Source organism: Leptonychotes weddellii, chromosome X (assembly GCF_054177405.1).
Source record: "Leptonychotes weddellii isolate Sample4059 chromosome X, ASM5417740v2, whole genome shotgun sequence".
Classification (NCBI taxonomy): Eukaryota; Metazoa; Chordata; class Mammalia; order Carnivora; family Phocidae; genus Leptonychotes; species Leptonychotes weddellii.
Window position 1 is genome coordinate 55,314,720 of NC_138385.1, and position 17,887 is coordinate 55,332,606.

Sequence of the window (17,887 nt, forward strand, 5' to 3'; positions counted from 1 at the left end):
CCTATGATCCTGTTTTGTTTCTTAAATTCCACATATGAATGAAACCGTATGATAATTGTCTTTCTCTGATTGACTTATTTCGCTTAGCATAATACCCTCTAGTTCCATCCACGTTGTTGCAAATGGTAAGATTTCATTTTTTTGATGGCTGAGTAATGTTCCAGTGTGTGTGTGTGTGTGTGTGTGTGTGTGTGTACCACTTCTTTATCCATTCATCTGTTGCTGGACATCCATTAACATTGGAGTGCAGGTGCCCCTTCAGATCACTATGATTGGATCCTCTGGATAAATACCTAGCAGTGCAATTGCTAGGTCATAGAGTGGCTCTGTTTTTAACTTTTCCTTTTTTTTTTTTTAAGATTTTATTTATTTATTTATTTGACAGGGAGAGAGCACAAGCAAGGGGGAGTGGCAGGCAGAGGGAGAGGTCGAAGCAGGCTCCCAGCTTAGCAGGGAGCCCGATGCAGGGCTGGATCCCAGGACTCTGGGATCATGACCTGAGCCAAAGGCAGATGCTTAACTGACTGAACCACCCAGGCACCCCCTTTTTTTTTTTTAACTTTTTGAGGAAACTCCATACTATTTTCCAGAGTGTTCATGATTTTTATCTTTCATTTTGCTAACATTGTGTATCAAGTTGATTGATTTACCTATGTTGAACCATCCTTGCATCCCTAAAATAAATCCCACTTGATTGTGGTGTATGATCTGTTTAATGTATTGTTGAATTCAGTTTGCTAATATCTTGTTGAGGATTTTTGCATCTGTGTTCTTAAGGAATATTGCCCATGGTTTTTGTTGTTGTTGACTGTTTTTTGTTTGTTTTTTGTTTTGTTGTATCCTTATGTGGTTTTGGTATCAGGGTACTGCCAGCCCTGGAAACTGAGTTTGGAAGCTTTCCCTTCTCTTCAGTTTTTTGGAAGTATTTTGGAATGATAGGTATTAAATCTTCTTTGAATATTTGGTAGAATTCACTAGTGAAACCATCTGCTACAGGCCTTTGTTTGGTGGGTTTTGATTCCTGATTCAATTTTCTTTTTTTTTTTTTTAAAGATTTTATTTATTTATTTGAAAGAGAGAGAATGAGAGAGAGAGAGCACATGAGAGGGGGTAGGGTCAGAGGGAGAAGCAGACTCCCCGCCGAGCAGGGAGCCCGATGCGGGACTCGATCCCGGGACTCCAGGATCATGACCTGAGCCGAAGGCAGTCGCTTAACCAACTGAGCCACCCAGGTGCCCCCCGATTCAATTTTCTTACTAGAAATTGGTCTATTCAGATTTTCTCTTTCTTCATGATTCAGTCTTGGAAGACTGTGTTTCTAGGAATTTATACATTTGTTCTAGGTTGTTCAAATTTTTGGCATATAATTGTTCATAATAGTTTCCCCTGATCCTTTGTATTTCTCTGGTTATTGGTGTAACATATCCTCTTTCATTTCTGATTGTATTTATTTGATACCTCTTTTTTTGTGAATCTAGCTAAAGGTTTGTTAATTTTATCTTTTAAAAGAACCAGCTCTTAGTTTCATTGATTTTTTTCTATTGTCTTTTTGGACTCTATTTCATTATTTCTCCTCTGATTTTTATTATTTCCTTCTTTCTACTAACTTTGGGCTTTTTTTTTTTCTTTTTTGGTTCTTTTAGGTGTAAAGTTAGATCATGTATTTGAGATTTTCTCTTTTTTGAGGTAGGCCGGTAGTACCATGAAATTCCATCATAGAATCACTTTTCCTGCATAGGTTTGATATGTTTACATTTCTGTTTTCATTTAAGTATTTTTTTTAGTTCTCCTTTGACTTCTGCTATCACCCAGTGTTTGTTTAGTAACATGTTGTTTAATTTCCACATATTTGTGGTTTTTCCAGTTTTCTTATCATTGATTTGTAGTTTCATACCATTGTGGTTGGAAAAATGCTTGATATGATTTCAATCTTCTTAAATTTATTGAGACTTGTTTTATGTACTAACAGGTGATCCATCCTGGGTAATTTTCCATGTACTCTTGAGAAGGATGTGTATTCTGCTGCTTTGGGATGGAATGTTCTATATATATATGTATTTATTTTAGCCCATTTAGTCTAATAAGGCTGATGTTTCTGTATTGATTTTCTGTCTAGATGATCTATCCATTGATGTAAGTGGGGAATATTGTATTATTGAATTGCTTTTAATTTTTCCCTGTAAGTCTGTTAATATTTGCTTTATGTATTTTGATGGTCCTATGGTGAATGCTCATATATTTATGAATGTTACATCTTCTTACTGAATTACTCCTTTGTTTATTTTGTGTACCCCTTATTGCTTTTTATTGAAGTCTTTGTTTTAAAGTCTATTTTGTCTGATATAAGTATAGCTACACCAGCTTTCTTTTCATTTCCATTTTATGAAATATCTTTTTTCATCCCTTCAAGTTTGTGTGTGTCCTTCTGAAGTGAGCCTCTTGTAGGCACAGTATACAGATGTTTTATTTTTTTAATCCATGTGACAACTCTGTTTTTTGATTAAAGAATTTAGTCCATTTACATTTAAAGTCATTGTTAATAGTTTGTACTTAATGCCATTTTTTTTTTTTCATTGTTTTCTGGTTGTTTTTATGGTTTCTCTCTGTTCCTTTCTTCTCTTTCTCTCTTCCCTTGTGGTTTGCTGAGTTTCCTTAGTATTCTGTTTAGATTCCTTTTTAATTTTCTTTTGTGTATTTGCTATAGGTTTTTACTTTATGTTTACTGTGAGGTTCCCCTATATCATTACACACACACACACACACACGTCTATTTTAGTAGCAACTTAAATTTGAAAACGTTTCAGAACTCCACATTTTTAACCCCCTTACATGTTATATTTTTGATCTCACTTTTTATATCTTTATTTTATGTATCCTTTATCTAATTATTGTAGTTTTAATTTCACTACTTTTGTCTTTTAACCATCTTAGTAGCTTTATAAGTAATCTACTTTTACTATATATTTACCTGTTTAGTGTGTTTTTTACTTTTATATGTATTTTTGTTATTAATCAGTGCCATTTCCTTTCAGCTTAAAGAAGTCTCTTAATATTTCTTGTAAGGACAATTTATTTTCTGTAGAATTCATTAGTTATCTGTCCTTCAAGTATGAATGATAACCTTGCTGAGGAGAGTACTCTTGGTTAGAAGTTTTTCTCTTTCAGCACTTTGAGTATGTCATGCCACTACCTTTAGCTGCTGACAGCCTTATGGGGTTTCTTTTGTAAGTAACAATTTGGTTTTTTCTTATTGCTTTTAAGATTCTTCATCTTTAACTTTTGACATTTTAATTATAGTGTGTCTTGGTGTGGTTCTCTTTGGGTCATTTTATTGGGAACTCTCTTTGCTTCCTGGACCTAGATGTCTGTTTGCCTCCACAGTTGAGGAAAGGATTCAGCCATTATTTCTTCATATAAGATTTCTGCTCCTTTCTTCCTTCTTCTTTGGGATCCCTATAGTGCGAATAAAATTCCACTTGATGTTGTTCTAGAGGTCCCTTAAGTTATATTCAATTTTTAAAATTATGTTTTCTCTGCCTGGCTGATTTTCATTACTTTATCTTCCAACTTGCTGATTCAGACTTCTGACTTGTCCAGTCAGATTTTGAAGCTCTCTAGTTTATTTTTCAGTTCAGTTATGGTAATCTTCAGTTTCGTGACTTCTGTTTGGTATTTTCTTAGGCTTTCTCTTTGTTGAAGTTCTCACTGTGTTCATCCATTCTTCTCCCACTTTTGGTGAGCATCTTTAATGACCTTTATTTTGAATTCTTTAGCAGGTGGATTATTTATCTCTGTATCATCAAGATCATTTTGTGAGGTTTTGTCTTATTTTTTCATTTGGAACATATTTCTTTTTTTACTCATTTTGCTTGACTGTACGTATCTATTAGGCAAAACAGCTACCTTTCAATTCTTGAAGGAGTGGTGTAGGGTAGGTGATGGCCCTTCTTGTTTAACGTTGCCCAAACTCTTGGTTGTCTTTTGAACCTTTGTGATTTTCTAAACCACCTGGCTTTTTCTTGGTATGTTTCCTTTATGGTGTGCCAAGACCTGTCACTGATCTAAGGGGAGGAATCTAATTTAACACCTAGTTTCAGGCTGACAAAGTCAGACCTTTAGACAGTAGCTTTTGAAGTATGCAAATATATATAGTTCTGTGGGGCCACTATCATAATCCCTGCTGGCTAACAGATCAGGAGATCTGGAGTTGTCCCCTGGGTGACATTTTAAAAAATTAGGGCTCCAAACAAATATATAAGCTCTTTTCTGGTAATTCTTATTGAACTGTAGCAAGGCCAGGGGTGTGCATAAGGATGCTGTCTTTTTGCTTACGTTCCCTGATAGCTCCTCCTCAACATCTGGATGTATACATATACATATAAGTGAAGTTTGTCCCTCAGACAAGCTTCAGGCTAAGTGAATTGGCCTTTTTTTTTTTTTTTTGGCAGGAAGGCTGTAGTTGTGTTTTAGTCTGCTGTCTGTACAGTGCCGTGGGGGTGGAGGCCTGCTAGGGACTGTCTTTCCAATTGTTATATTCCCTCGGAGCTCTGAAATGCCACCCCTCTTGGGACCAGGGCTAGGCAGTCGGGGGTGTCCTCTGTGTTTTACATGGGCCCACTTACTTTAGCAAGGCAGCTGGATGGTGTAGAAATCAGGAAATGCCACTTGCCTCGTTCAGAAAGGCAGCAGGGAAAGATCTTGACTCTGTGTACTCATGGGCTTCTGTATTGCAGCTACAGAATACCCTGTCCTTCCCTGTGTGCTCCCTTTCGGCTGTGATTTGGAGAATGCCACAACTGCCTCTTGCCAGCCCCAGCCAGGGGGCAGGAGAGTGTCACAGTCACTCATGCTCACAGAGTTTAGCTAGGGAGTGGGAGAACTTTGTGACTGTTCATACTCATCTGCCCCAGCCATGGAGCAAGGGAGCACTGAAACTGCTCCCACTCTCTGGCCTCAGCAAGTGTCATGACTACTCATCCTGCCCATCCCAGCAAGTGGTGTGAGTGCCACATCTGTGCTTACCTGCCTGTGCTAGCAGTATATGTGGAGAGTGAAGTAATGGTGTGAACCAACATCTTTGTCCATGGAGTATCTCAGCTGTTCTCTGTGACTGGCAAAGCCCTCAGATCAGCAGATAAATCTCCCTCACAGATATTCTAGTCTCTTTTAAAACATCTGTTTCTTTGCTGCATCATGGAGGCTAGTAAGACCACAAGTTAGCCCTCTAAAAGAAGAATCTTAGTTTTCCATAGCACTTTGGGATCCCCTGACATCAGCCCATTCATGGTTTTACAAGCTGGATGTTCTGGAGTCTTGTCTCTCCTCTGCAGGTCTTGTCTTTCTGGTAGGGTACCCAAAGTGGGGCACCAAAACCTATCTTCTCTGAAAGAAGCACCTGTCTGGTGAGATTCCTATTTATTGTGTGTTGCTGAGAGGGAGGTTGGTTTTTGTGTCTCTGACTCTTCTACCCATCTCAGTGTGATCCTTTTATTCTTTTTGTGGAGAGCAGTTAATCCAATTTTCAGAGGGAAACGAACCATATGTAGTAGATTTGGTGTATCTGTGGGAGGAGAGGAGTACAGGATTTTCCTGTGCTGCCATCCTGGACTGCTTTTCTCCATCTCCATTTATATGTGAAAGAGTTTTTGTGATATAAATCCTTCATTCAGGGTTTTAAAAGTAGAGGTAGTCCATAACTTACAAATGCATTATATTTCAGAAGTATTTGTAAGTATATTGTTAAGAACCCAGAACATTTTTATATGAAGAATATTTATTTTTTATTGAAGTATAATTAACACACAGTGTTATATTAGTTTCGGTTGTGCAGCATACTGACTTGACAGTTCTATACATTACTCATTTCTCACAATGATAAGTGTAGTCACCATCTATCACCATACGATTTTATTACAATATATTTAAAAAAATTTTTTGAGTATAGTTAACACAATGTTACATTAGTTTCAGATGTACAGCATAGTGATTCAGCATCTCTATAGGTTATGCTACTCTCACTACGACTTTATTACTGAAGTTGTACTTTTATTCCTATGACTTATTTATTACATAACTGGAAGTGTACCTCTTCATCTATATCAATTTTGCTGATTGACTGACCCACCTCTCCTCTGGCAACCGTCAGATTGTTCTTTGTAATTAAGAGTGTTTTTGTTCCTTTGTTTTGTTTTTTGGATTCTACATATAAGTGAATTCATATGATATTTGTCTTTCTCTGACATATTTCACTTAACCTTATACTCTCGGTCCATCCATGTTATTGCATATAGCAAGATCTCATTCTTTTTTTTTTTTTTTTTTTTAAAGATTTTATTTATTTATTTGACAGAGAAAGACACAGCGAGGGAGGGAACACAAACGGGGAGTGGGAGAGGGAGAAGCAGACTCCCCGCCGAGCAGGGAGCCCGACGCGGGACTCGATCCCGGGACTCCAGGATCATGACCTGAGCCGAAGGCAGTCGCTTAACCAACTGAGCCACCCAGGCGCCCAAGATCTCATTCTTTTTTATGAGTAATATTCTGTGTAAGAATATACCACATTTTTGGGGCACCTGGGTGGCTCAGTCGTTAAGTGTCTGCCTTTGGCTCAGGTCATGATCCCAGGGTCCTGGGTTCGAGCCCTGCATCGGGCTCCATGCTTGGCGGGAAGCCTGCTTCTCTCTCTCCCCCTCCCCCTGCTTGTGTTCCCTCTCTCGCTGTGTCTCTCTCTGTCAAATAAATAAATAAAATCTTAAAAAAAAAGAATATACCACATTTTTAAAATTTAAGTATGATTAACATACAGTGTTATCTTAGCTTCTAGTGTACAATATAATGATTCAAAAATTTTATGCATTACTCAGTCACAGCCCCCTTTATTTCACCCATGCCCCCCACTCACGAGCTCCTCTCTGGCAGTCACCAATTTGTTCTTTGAGGTTTTCTTATTTCTCAAGGTAGGCCTATATTGGTATAATCTCCCCTCTTAGAATAACTTTTACTTCATCCTAAAGATTTGGGACTCTTCTGTTATCATTTCCATTTATCTCTACATTTATTCTATTCCTCTTTGATTACTTGGTTGACTCATTTCATTGTTTAGTAACATGTTATTTAGCCTCCATGTATTTGTGTTCTTTCCAGATTTTTTTCATTGATTTCTTGTTTCATACTCTTGAGGTCAGAAAATATGCATGATATGATTTCAGTCTTTTTAAATTTATTGGGACTTGTTTTGTGGCCTATCGTCATATATTACAGAGAATGTACAATGTGCACTTGAAAAGAATGTGGATCTCACAGTTTTGGGTTGGATAGTTCTCTACCTATATGTTAGGTCCATCTGTTCTTATGTGTCATTTAAAGCCACTGTTTCTATGTAGATTTTCACTTTGGATGGTGTATTCATTGATGTAAGTTTGGTGTTAATGTCCCCTATTATTACTGTATTACTGTCAATTTCTTCCTTTATGTCTTTTAATAATTTCTTTAAATATTTAGGTGCCCCCATGTTGGTGCATAGATGCTTATAATTGTTATATTCTCATTTTGGATTGTTCCCTTTATCATTATGTAGTAATGACAGATGTTCTTTGTCTTGTGCTGTGTCTTTGTTTTAAAGTGTATTTTGTCTGATATAAGTATTGCTGTCCTGGCTTTCTTTTTACTTCCACTTGCATGGTAAATGTTTTCCTTCCTTTCACTTTCAGTCTGCATGTGTCTTTAGGTTTGAAATAAGTCTCTTGTAGGTAGCATATAATTTTGTCTTGCTATTTTGTCAGTTCAGTCACTGTATTTTTTGATTTGAGCATTTAGTCCATTTACATTTGAAGTAGTTAATGGTAGGTATGTATTGCCATTTTGTTACTTGATTTATGGTTGTTTTTGTAGTCTCTCTTCTTTCTTCTCTTGCTCTCTTCCTTGTGATTTGATGGCTTTCTTTAGTGTCATGCTTGGATTCCTTTGTTTTTTATTTTTTGTATATATGATTGGTTTTTGATTGTGGTTACTGTTTGGTTCATATATAACATCTTATGTGTATAGCAGTCTATACTAAGTTGATGGTTGGTTAAGATTGAACCCATTCTAAAAGTACTAAACTTTCACCCCTTACCCCCACATTTTATGTTTATGGTATTATATTTTACATCCTTTTATTTTGTGAATCCTTTGACTGATTATTATAGATTTAATTGATTTTACAGCCTTTGCACTTTAACCTTCATGCTGGTTTTATCAGTGAGCCATCCAAGTGCCCCTGCTTGGTTCTTTTTTATATTTTCTCTCTTTGTTGAAGGTCTCACTGAGATCCTCTGCTCTTCTCAAGTCCACTGAGTATGACCATTACTTTGTATTCTTTATTAGGCATATTGTTCATCTTTGTTTCATTTAGCTCTTTTGCTGTGACTTTGTCCTGTTCTTTCATTGGGACATATTTCTCTGTCTTCTCACTTTGTATAGCTCTTGGTTTGTTTCTGTTTATTAGGAATGTCGGCTACATCTCCTGATCTTTAAAGTAGTGGCCTTATTAAAAAGAACTCTATAGTTCCCTGTAATGCAGTGACCCCTGTTCATAAGAACCAGATGCTGGTATGTCCTTTGTGGGTGCCGTTGGCCCTACCTCAGAGGCTAAGTCACATTCACCCTCAATCTAGTCATTATAGTTGCTCACTTTGCCAGTTTGGGGATCACTGAGCAGGATTTGTGTCTTTGTTGTTAAATGGGCTTGTCTGGACATGTTGCAGACTTGTTGGGTGGTGTCATTGGTCAGAACAGATGCCTCCCCTCTGCCAGGACAGCAGTTGCACTCATTGGCAGGATGGTCTCCCTGTGCTGCCTCCAGGGAGCTTTCATTGGTGCGTGTGGCTAGTAGTACTCAGACCGGATTTCTGCCCCGAGGCTTTTTTGGGTTGCAGTCACAGGGAACTGTAGGATGCTCTCTCTGCGATGCCCCCTGGGAGTTTTTTGTTGGTGGGGCAGGGCAGCAGTCAGATCAGGTGCCTACCCACAGTCCATCTGCCAGGGCTGCAGTCATCCCAAACTGCAGGGCACTCTCCTTTAGCTGCCAGGAATACGATTCAGCTGCTCAGACTGTGGGCTCACAGTTGTATGTGGTCATCTTCCTTAGGGCAGGAGTCACTTTGTAGTGGCACCAGTCACTTTCAGGGTTGATTGTTGGGTGTTTGGGGGCAGGAGCTGCTTCAGAGGGATGCGTGCCAAGTGGGCCAAGTTGGATGGGGCAGATAAGCAGGAGAACTCAGGTGTGAGGCATGTGCTAGCAAGATAGTGTTCTTGTTCATTCCCTCACGTATCTGGCCATCAAGCCTGGGGTTTGGGGAGAGAAAGCGTGATCGCTAGCACTTGTTCTTAGAGAAGTGTGCTGAAGATCCCTATCCCCACCAGCACACATTCTGTAACTAATGAATAAATGCCCTTTATATTTATCCTAGGTGCATTTTAAACTGCTGGTTCTGTGCTGTGTCTTGGTTGGGTTATTTTTTATGCGGGCTCTTTAAGGGCAGGCACTCAGTTTCCTATGGCCCTCTGGCTCCCCTGGAGCTAAACCGGTTTTAAAGTACCCAGAGTTTATCCCCACTGATTGTAAAAACTCATGAAGTTAAGCCCCGCTGGTTAAGTCTCACTGGGGGTTTGGTTCTCAACTGCATCTCTGTCCCTCCTACCCTTTTTTATGTGACCTTTTCTCTAAGATTAACTGTGGAAAGTCTTTTCTGTCAGTCTTCAGATCATTTTCAGAGTTAGTTTCACAGGTGTAGCTATTATCTTGGTGTGTCCATGGGAAAAATTGAGCCCAGGATCCTCCTACTCTGCCATTTTGCCAGTAGTTGAAGCCACATCTTTTTTTTATCTATTCATCTATTGATGTACACTTGGGCTGTTTCCAAATCTTGGCTACTGCAAATAGTAGTGAAATAAACATAGAGGTACATATATCTTTTCAAATAAGTTTTTGTTTTCTTTGAGTTTAATACCCAGTAGTGGCATTACTGGATGATACGGTATTTCTGTATACCATGGTTTTCCACGGTGGTTGCACCAATTTATATGAAAAAGTTTTCGGTCTCCTTCTCTCTGTCTTATTCTAGGATTCCTATAATGCAAATGCTATTATGTTTGATGATGTTGCACTGTCCCTTAGCTTATTATTTATTCTTTTTGCTCTTCAGCTTGGTTACTTTCCATTACCTTGTCTAATAGATTGATGATTAATTCTTCTGCATCCTCTAATCTGCTGTTGATTCCCTATAGTGTTTTTTTTTTGCTTCAGTTACCAATTTTTTCAGATATGAGTAGTTCTTTTTATATTTTCAGTCTCTGTTGAAATTCTCAATGTGTTTATCCACCCTTTTCTCAAGTCCAGTGAGTATCTTTATGGCCATTACTCTGAATTCTTTATCAGGCATATTGCTTATCTCCATTTCATTTAACCTTATAGTGTGATTTTGCCTTGTTCTTTAATTTGGGAAATATTCCTATTTCCTCTGGGGTGGGGCATGCAGTGCTAGCAAGGTAGATGGAGAGTGTTAGTGCTGGCTCTCACAAACATTGAGCTTTCTAGGCTGGGAGAGGAAGAGAAGTGGCACATGCCAGCACTTTTGTTCCTAGAGAAATCTGCAGATCATTTCCTGTCCATTCTAAGATTAGTCAATAAATCTTCACTTATACCCCAGGTGCTTTTTAAACTGCTGCTCCTGTGCTGTGTCTCAGGCTGAGTTATTTAGTATGCTGGCACTTTAAGGCTACAGACTGGGTTTCCTATCACCCTCAGGCCTCCTGGAGTTAAGCCTTTTGGTATTCAAAGCCAGACTTGATGGGGACTTCCCTGTGTGGGTTCCCAGTGGTGGAGATTCCTGAGTATGGGATCTGATGCTCTTCTTTTTCACTGCTTGTGATGTCCCCTCCCATTTGTGGTTAGTTGTGCTAGGTGTTTAGTTCCCAACCATGTCTCCACCCATTTTACCCTTTTCTATGTGGCCTTCTGTCTACAATTAACTGTGGAAGGTCTGTCCTGTCAGTCTTCAGGTCCTTTACAGAGTTAACACATAGATGTGGCTGTTACCTCAGTATGTTTGTAGGACAAGTTGAGCTCAGGATCCCCCTATTCTGCCATCTTCCCTGAGTCTAATTGAAACAATATTTTAAGTGGAGGGACTAGCCCTCAGAAGAAGTTAACCCATTATGTGACCATTATTTTTCCTTGTTTAATGAAAGATTTTAAATAATCAATGCTGATTCTCTCTGAGGAATAAGAAGCGGTTAACATAGAAGAGCATGTCAGGGGTTTCTTTTTATCTGTTATTTCTTAGGCTGGATACTGACTATACCTGTGTTCATTTTATTGTTTCTGAACTTTTTATGTGCTTGAAATAGTTTATAATTTTAACAATGCTATTTTAGTACTAGAAGTTCAATTTGAATATGAACAGTTTAAAATTATTCACCTTGAATCCTGATGCTTATGGGACAAAATGGTTTGATTAAAGAAGTTTAAAGAGATAACTGGAAATTCTGAAGGGGTTTATAGATACTTTCAAGGGTCTATATTTTATGGTAAGTTGTTTTAATTTTAACCAACAACACTTGAGAATGTATGTTTTTGCTATCAATTTAAGTGTATTACCAACATTCACCTGTTAGCTATTGGCCATATCCAGGCATCATTTTGAGAGAGCAAAGAAGAAGGTGGATAGTTATTTACTTGAGATAACTGGGCAAAGTTTGAAAGGCAAAGAAGATTAAATTCATATAAATGTGCAAACATGTGCAAGATCTTCCTTGATGTCTAGTTACTTGAACTGGGAGCTTATGGAAAACAGGAAATTTGAGAGTAAAGATTGTATGAGGTATGAGTATGGAAAAAGTCAGGGAGGGTAACAATTGAGTTAAGCCCCAGAAAGGTACCAATGACAGTGGATGGCTTGTGGAGTTTGAGGATAGTGGAGTCATGTAGGAGCTTGGGTTTGGCAAGTCAGTGTGCAAACAGCCATTAGTATTTTTGAAGTTTTTATAGTTCAGGGTATGTATTATATATATATTCATAAACATACATAAGCAGGAATGTACTACTGTTCATTACATTTTGGAAAACAACGGAGTTAATTTTCTCAATAATTTTGGTTAGCTCTTTTGTATATGGATGTTATTTTTTGGTTGATTTGACTTTTTTCTATTTTGCAGTGTACAACATTAACATTCATACTGAGACATTAATCCATTTGTATAATGTATTTATAGCTAATGGAAAGCCTAAGTATTATCTGCCATTTAGGAGAGATTTGACCTAAAAACCACATTTCTCCCTCACTAAATTGATGGTGCATTTCAGAAGGATGTATGTGCATTTTACAGATGTCTCTGGTAACCATGGAGAGGTTGTTTATTCTGCCTGCTATCAACTTCACATTTTGAACAATATTAAAACAGATACTTGGCTCAAGGAATCTTTCGTTAGAGGCCGTCTGCTAGTTACATAGAAGTATTTGGCAAAACTGATCTTAGGACCACTCTTTAAATTTAGCATTTAGATTAAGGCTAAACAGGGAACAGATACAAGGTGTAGAACATAATAAAATACAGTAAAGGGAATTAGTAAAGGGAGGAGTGTTTGAAAAGTGCATAAAAGCCATTTAAGAAAGAATTGGGGGGCACCTGGGTGGCTCAGTTGTTAAGCGTCTGCCTTCGGCCCAGGTCATGATCCCAGGGTCCTGGGATCGAGCCCCCCATCGGGCTCCCTGCTCCGCGGGAAGCCTACTTCTCCCTCTCCCACTCCCCCTGCATGTGTTCCCTCTCTCACTGTCTCTCTCTGTCAAATAAATAAATAAAATCTTAAAAAAAAAGGAAGAAAGAATTGGGGTTGAAGACTTTGAGGGCTTTAGGAAAAAAAGACAAGCCTAGATTAAAAGAAGGAAAAAAGAAAATACAATTTGACACTTTAAATAAGTGATGCAATTACTTAATACCTGACCACACATTTTATTTTTTTTTATCTTTTTAGGCATGTATAAAAGCATAATTATCTCTCTAATATTCATTGTGGTTTTGGATTTATGTACATTTATGGGCAATACAAGAAATCTTTTAAGTTTATTCCTAGGTATCTTATTCTTTTTGGTGCAGTTGTAACCGGGATTGTTTTCTTAATTTCTCTTTATGCTACTTCATTATTAATGTATAGAATTGCAGGAGATTTCTCTGTATTAATTTTGTATCCTGTGACTTTACTGAATTTATCAGATCTAGTCTTTTTGGTGCTTTGGGTTTTTTTATATATAATATTCTGTCATCTGCAAATAGTGAAAGTTTTACTTCTTCCTTACCAATATGGATGTCTTATTTATATTCTTTTTGTTGTCTGATTGCTGTGGCTAGGACTTCTAGTACTATGTTGAATAAAAGTGGTGAGAGTAGACACCCTTCTTTGTGTTGTTCCTGATCTTAGAGGAAAAGCTCTCGGTTTTTCACCATTGAGTATGATGTTAGTTCTGCATTTTTCATATATATTGTTTATCATGTTGAGGTATGTTCTCTTTAAACTTACTATTGAGAATTTTTTTATCACGAATGGATGTAGTCCTTTGTCAAATGCTTTCTCCGAATCTATTGAAATGATCTTATGGTTTTTATCCTTTCTCTTGTTAATGGGATGTATCCTGTTGATTGATTTGTGAATATTGAACCACCCTTGCATCACTGGAGTAAATCCCACTTGATCATGGTGAATGATTTTTTTAAAAGATTTTATTTATTTATTTGACAGAGAGGGAGACAGCGAAAGAGGAAACACAAGCAGGGGGAATGGGAGAGGGAGAAGCAGGCCTCCCGCTGAGCAGGGACCCCGATGCAGGGCTCGATCCCAGGACCCCGGGATCACGACCTGAGCCGAAGGAGACACTTAATGACTGAGCCACCCAGGCGCCCCTAATTTTTTTAATATATTGTTGGATTTGCTTTGCTAGTATTTTATAAAGGATTTTTGTATCGTTCATCAAGGATATTGGCTTGTAGTTTTCTTGCTTGTGTTTGTCTTTATCTGGTTTTGGTATCAGCAATGTTTGGCCTCATAGAATGAATTTGGAAGCTTTCCTTTTTCTTGATTTTTATGAATAGTTTGAAAAGAATAGGTATTAAATCTGTTTTAAATGTTTGATAGAATTCACCATCTGGTCCTGGGCTTTTTTGTTGGGAGGTTTTTGATTACTGATACAATTTCCTTGCTCATAATCGGTCTGTTCAAATTTTCTCTTTCTTTCTGAGTTAGTGTTGGAAGGTTATATGTTTTAGGAATTTATCTATTTGTTCTAGTTTGCCAAGTTATTGGCATATAAGTTTTCATATTATTCTCTTGTAATCCTGTATTTCTGTGGTGTCAGTTATTATTTCTCCTTCAGTTCTGATTCATTTGAGTCGTCTCCCTTTTTTTCTTGATGAGTCTGCACTAGGGCTTATCAATTTTGTTTATCTTCTCATAGAACCAGCTCCTGGTTTCATTGATCTGTTCTATTGTTTTATTAGTCTCTGTTTCCTTTATTTCTGGTATAATTTTTTAATTTATTTCCTTCTACTTGCTTTGGGCTTTGCATGTTCTTCTTTTTGTAACTCCTTTAGGTATAAGGTTAGGTTGTTTATTTTAGATTTTTCTTGTTTCCTCAAGTAGGCCTCTATTGCTATAGGCTTTCCTCTTAGTACAGCTTTTCTGCATCTCAAAGATTTTATACTCCTGTCATTTCGTTTTCCTTTATCTCCATGTAATTTTTTGATTTTCTCTTTGATTTCTTGGTTGACCATTCATTGTTTAGTAGCATGTTATTTAGCCTCCATGTATTTGTGTTCTTTTCAAATTGTTCTTGCTACTGATTCCTAGTTTCATGCCGTTGTGGTCAGAAAATATGCATGATAATGACTTCAGTCTTAGAATTTGTTGAGACTTGTTTTGTGGCCTAGCATGTGATCTGTCCTGGAAAATATTCCATGTGTACTTGAAAAGAATGTGTACTGTGCTATTTTTGGATGGAATTTTTTGTATATATTATGTATATCATGTGGGAAACCCCATAAGGCTATCAACTGATTTCTCATCAGAAACATTGCAGTTAATAAGAAAGTGGCATGATGTATTTAAAGTGCTGAAAGGAAAATATCTGCAACCAAGAATACTTTACCCAGCAAGTTATCATTCAGAATAGAAGGACAGATAAAGTGTTTTCCAGATAAACAAAAACTAAAGCAGTTCATAACCTTTAAACTGGCCTTCAAGAAAAATTAAAGGGAACTCTTTCAGTGGAAAGAAAGGGCCATAATCAGGAGTAAGAAAATTATGAAAGGAAAAAAATTCACAAGTAAATGCAAACATAAAATAAAAGTACTAGATTAATAACTTATAAAATCAGTATGGAGGTTAAATACAAAAACATTCAAATCAGTTACATATTCAAAAATCAGTCAAAGGATTCACAAAATAAAAGGATATAAATAAAGTATGACATCATATACGTAAAATGTGGAGGTGGTAAAAAATTGAGTACTTTTAGAATGGGATTGATCTTAAGCGACCATTAACTGAGTATAGACTGCTACACACTTTAGATGTTATATATGAACTTAATGGTAACAACAATTCCCAAACGTGTAGTAGACACACAAAAAATAAAAAGAAAAGAATCCAAGCATAACACTAAAGAAAGCCATCAAACCACAAGGGAAGAGAGCAAGAAAAGAAAGGAAGAGAAAAGAACTACAAAAACAACTGTAAAACAAGTAACAAAATGGCAATTAAGTACACACCTGTCAATTGATCTAAATATAAATGGACTGAATGCTCCAATTACAAGACATGGGGTGACTGAATTGACAAAATTGCAAGACCCATCTGTATGCTTGCTATAAGAGATTCCATTCAGACCTAAATACATATGTGGGTTGATAGTGAAGGTCTGGAAAAACATTTATCATGCAACTGAAGTGAAAGGAAAGCTGGGGTAGCCATACTTATATCAGACGAAATACACTTTAAAACAAAGACTGTAACAAGATACAAAATAGAATACTACATAATTATAAAAGGAACAATCCAGATTGAGAATATAACAATTTTAAATATCTATGCTTCCAACATGGAAGCATCTAAATATATAAAGCAACTATTAAGAGACATGAAGAAATTGGTAGTAATACAGTAATAGTAGAGAACATTAACACCACACTTACATCAGTGAATAGATGAACTAGTCAGAAGGTCAAGAAGGAAATAGTCACTTTCAATGACATTTAGGCCAGATGGACCTAACAAATGTATACAGGAGAGTAGAGGAAATCTTTTAATATTAATTGTTTACTATGAAAATTTTTCCTCCCTTTTTTCTCTTCTGCAGATCCCAGAGTCATTTAGACATACTACATGGCAGAGACTGGGAAAAGGCAACTCAAGACAGATATTAGATGTTACCAGGGTAAGATTAAGCAGATACTTCTACGTATAACTCAAAAAATTAGCAAGCCCTTTGAGCCTTTTCAAATTTATACTACATATTTTGTGTTTCTCATTTCTTTCTAAATACTTTTCATTTTTTTCTAAATACTGAGAGATGAATAAGAAATTATGTTCCTGCTAGTAGAAATAGGGATAGATATCTTGATTATTTTTCTACTCCTGGAGAACTCTGTCAGAATCTCTTGAGATCAGTGCCAGCTACAGTAACATTTTTAGAATGCTTTTATAAATGTAATGGCAGCTTGTTGACACTTAAATTTTTCCCAGTAATTTGTATGTGATATATGGAATGCTTGTAAGCTTTGCAAGTGAGTGAAGTTCCTTTACCTTAGAAGATGTTCAGATGGCAGAGTATCAAGGGACTCTAAGCTTATTAGAGCCTGATACTTAGTTTACTTGTTGATAAGGGTTATTTTTCATTGTTAATGTAAGTGAAAGACAACTTTAAAATTTCTCAGTGCTCTAAAATTATACAGGCAATTCTTCAAGAGAGAAAAAGGCTAGAAAATTAGAAGACAACCTAAACCCTGCGTACTTCCTTTATTATTTCTTTTTGATTAACAATTATTTGCCATTACAAGGTACAAGGCGTTGTTCTAATTTATGCAGAGGCTGTAAAAGTGAATTACATTTCAAAATCTTTTGCTTTGTCAAAGACCTCATTATCTTGTGTGGTATTCATCAGACCCCTTGATAAAATTTGTTGCTTAGTCTTTTAGATGGAAAAAGATGTCACAAAAAGATATTGTCAGACTAAAATTTATATTTTGATGTTTTCCCCTTAAAAATGCTTTAAGATTGTTGATCCGAGAATTAATAACCCATTTATAGCAATTATTTTTTTGTTCTAAACTGGTGTGAATAAGAAAGCACTTTTGCTTTTTGTGATTCCATTTTCGTAGCTTGGCCCAGAGCTTTGGCATTGAGACACATTTGTGTTTATAAAGAACTTGCTGTTCATTAATTCATTAATTATTATTATTATGGCTGCTGAAGGAGCATTATTCTATGCATTTCTTTCATTAAGTATGTTTTAATTGAGGAAAACCTTTAAATATTAGCAAGTTTAAATTTTGAGCCTAATCTTTACTGTCTTTATGAACTATTTTATTTTCTCAAATGACTATTATATTTTCTCCAGTAAAACTTTTATGTTTATCTAACCTAAGAATCAGTCTTACTTAAGGCCTTTTTTAAAAGTAGGCAAGATGTTTGCATATTTTCAAGGCTAGTTGGGAGATTTATAGATAGCTCTGTTTTATAAGCTAATTCATTAAGCATTGAAATCTACCCTGCCCATGTGCAAGACACTGTGGTATAGGCCATGGGAGATACAAGGATAAAAGAGGCTGTCTTTAATTTCAAGAAATTTACCATGTAATA

At 36.7% G+C, this 17,887-nt stretch overlaps 1 protein-coding gene across 5 annotated transcripts in view; it reads left to right on the forward strand.

Moving 5' to 3' along the window:
- ABCB7 (ATP binding cassette subfamily B member 7) overlaps window positions 1-17,887 on the forward strand; it is a 166,071-nt gene that overhangs the window by 76,518 nt on the left and 71,666 nt on the right. For 3 of the 5 annotated variants that reach the window (XR_014141277.1, XM_006726885.3, XM_081808632.1), the window contains one exon: window positions 16,386-16,463. The exons of the other annotated variants lie outside the window; for them this stretch is intronic. Coding sequence is in view for 1 of the 3 variants with exons in the window: in XM_006726885.3 (XP_006726948.1) it covers window positions 16,386-16,463 (78 nt within the window). In the remaining 2 variants the exon portion in view is untranslated. The remainder of the gene's footprint in view (window positions 1-16,385; window positions 16,464-17,887) is intronic. 5 annotated transcript variants of the gene reach the window in all.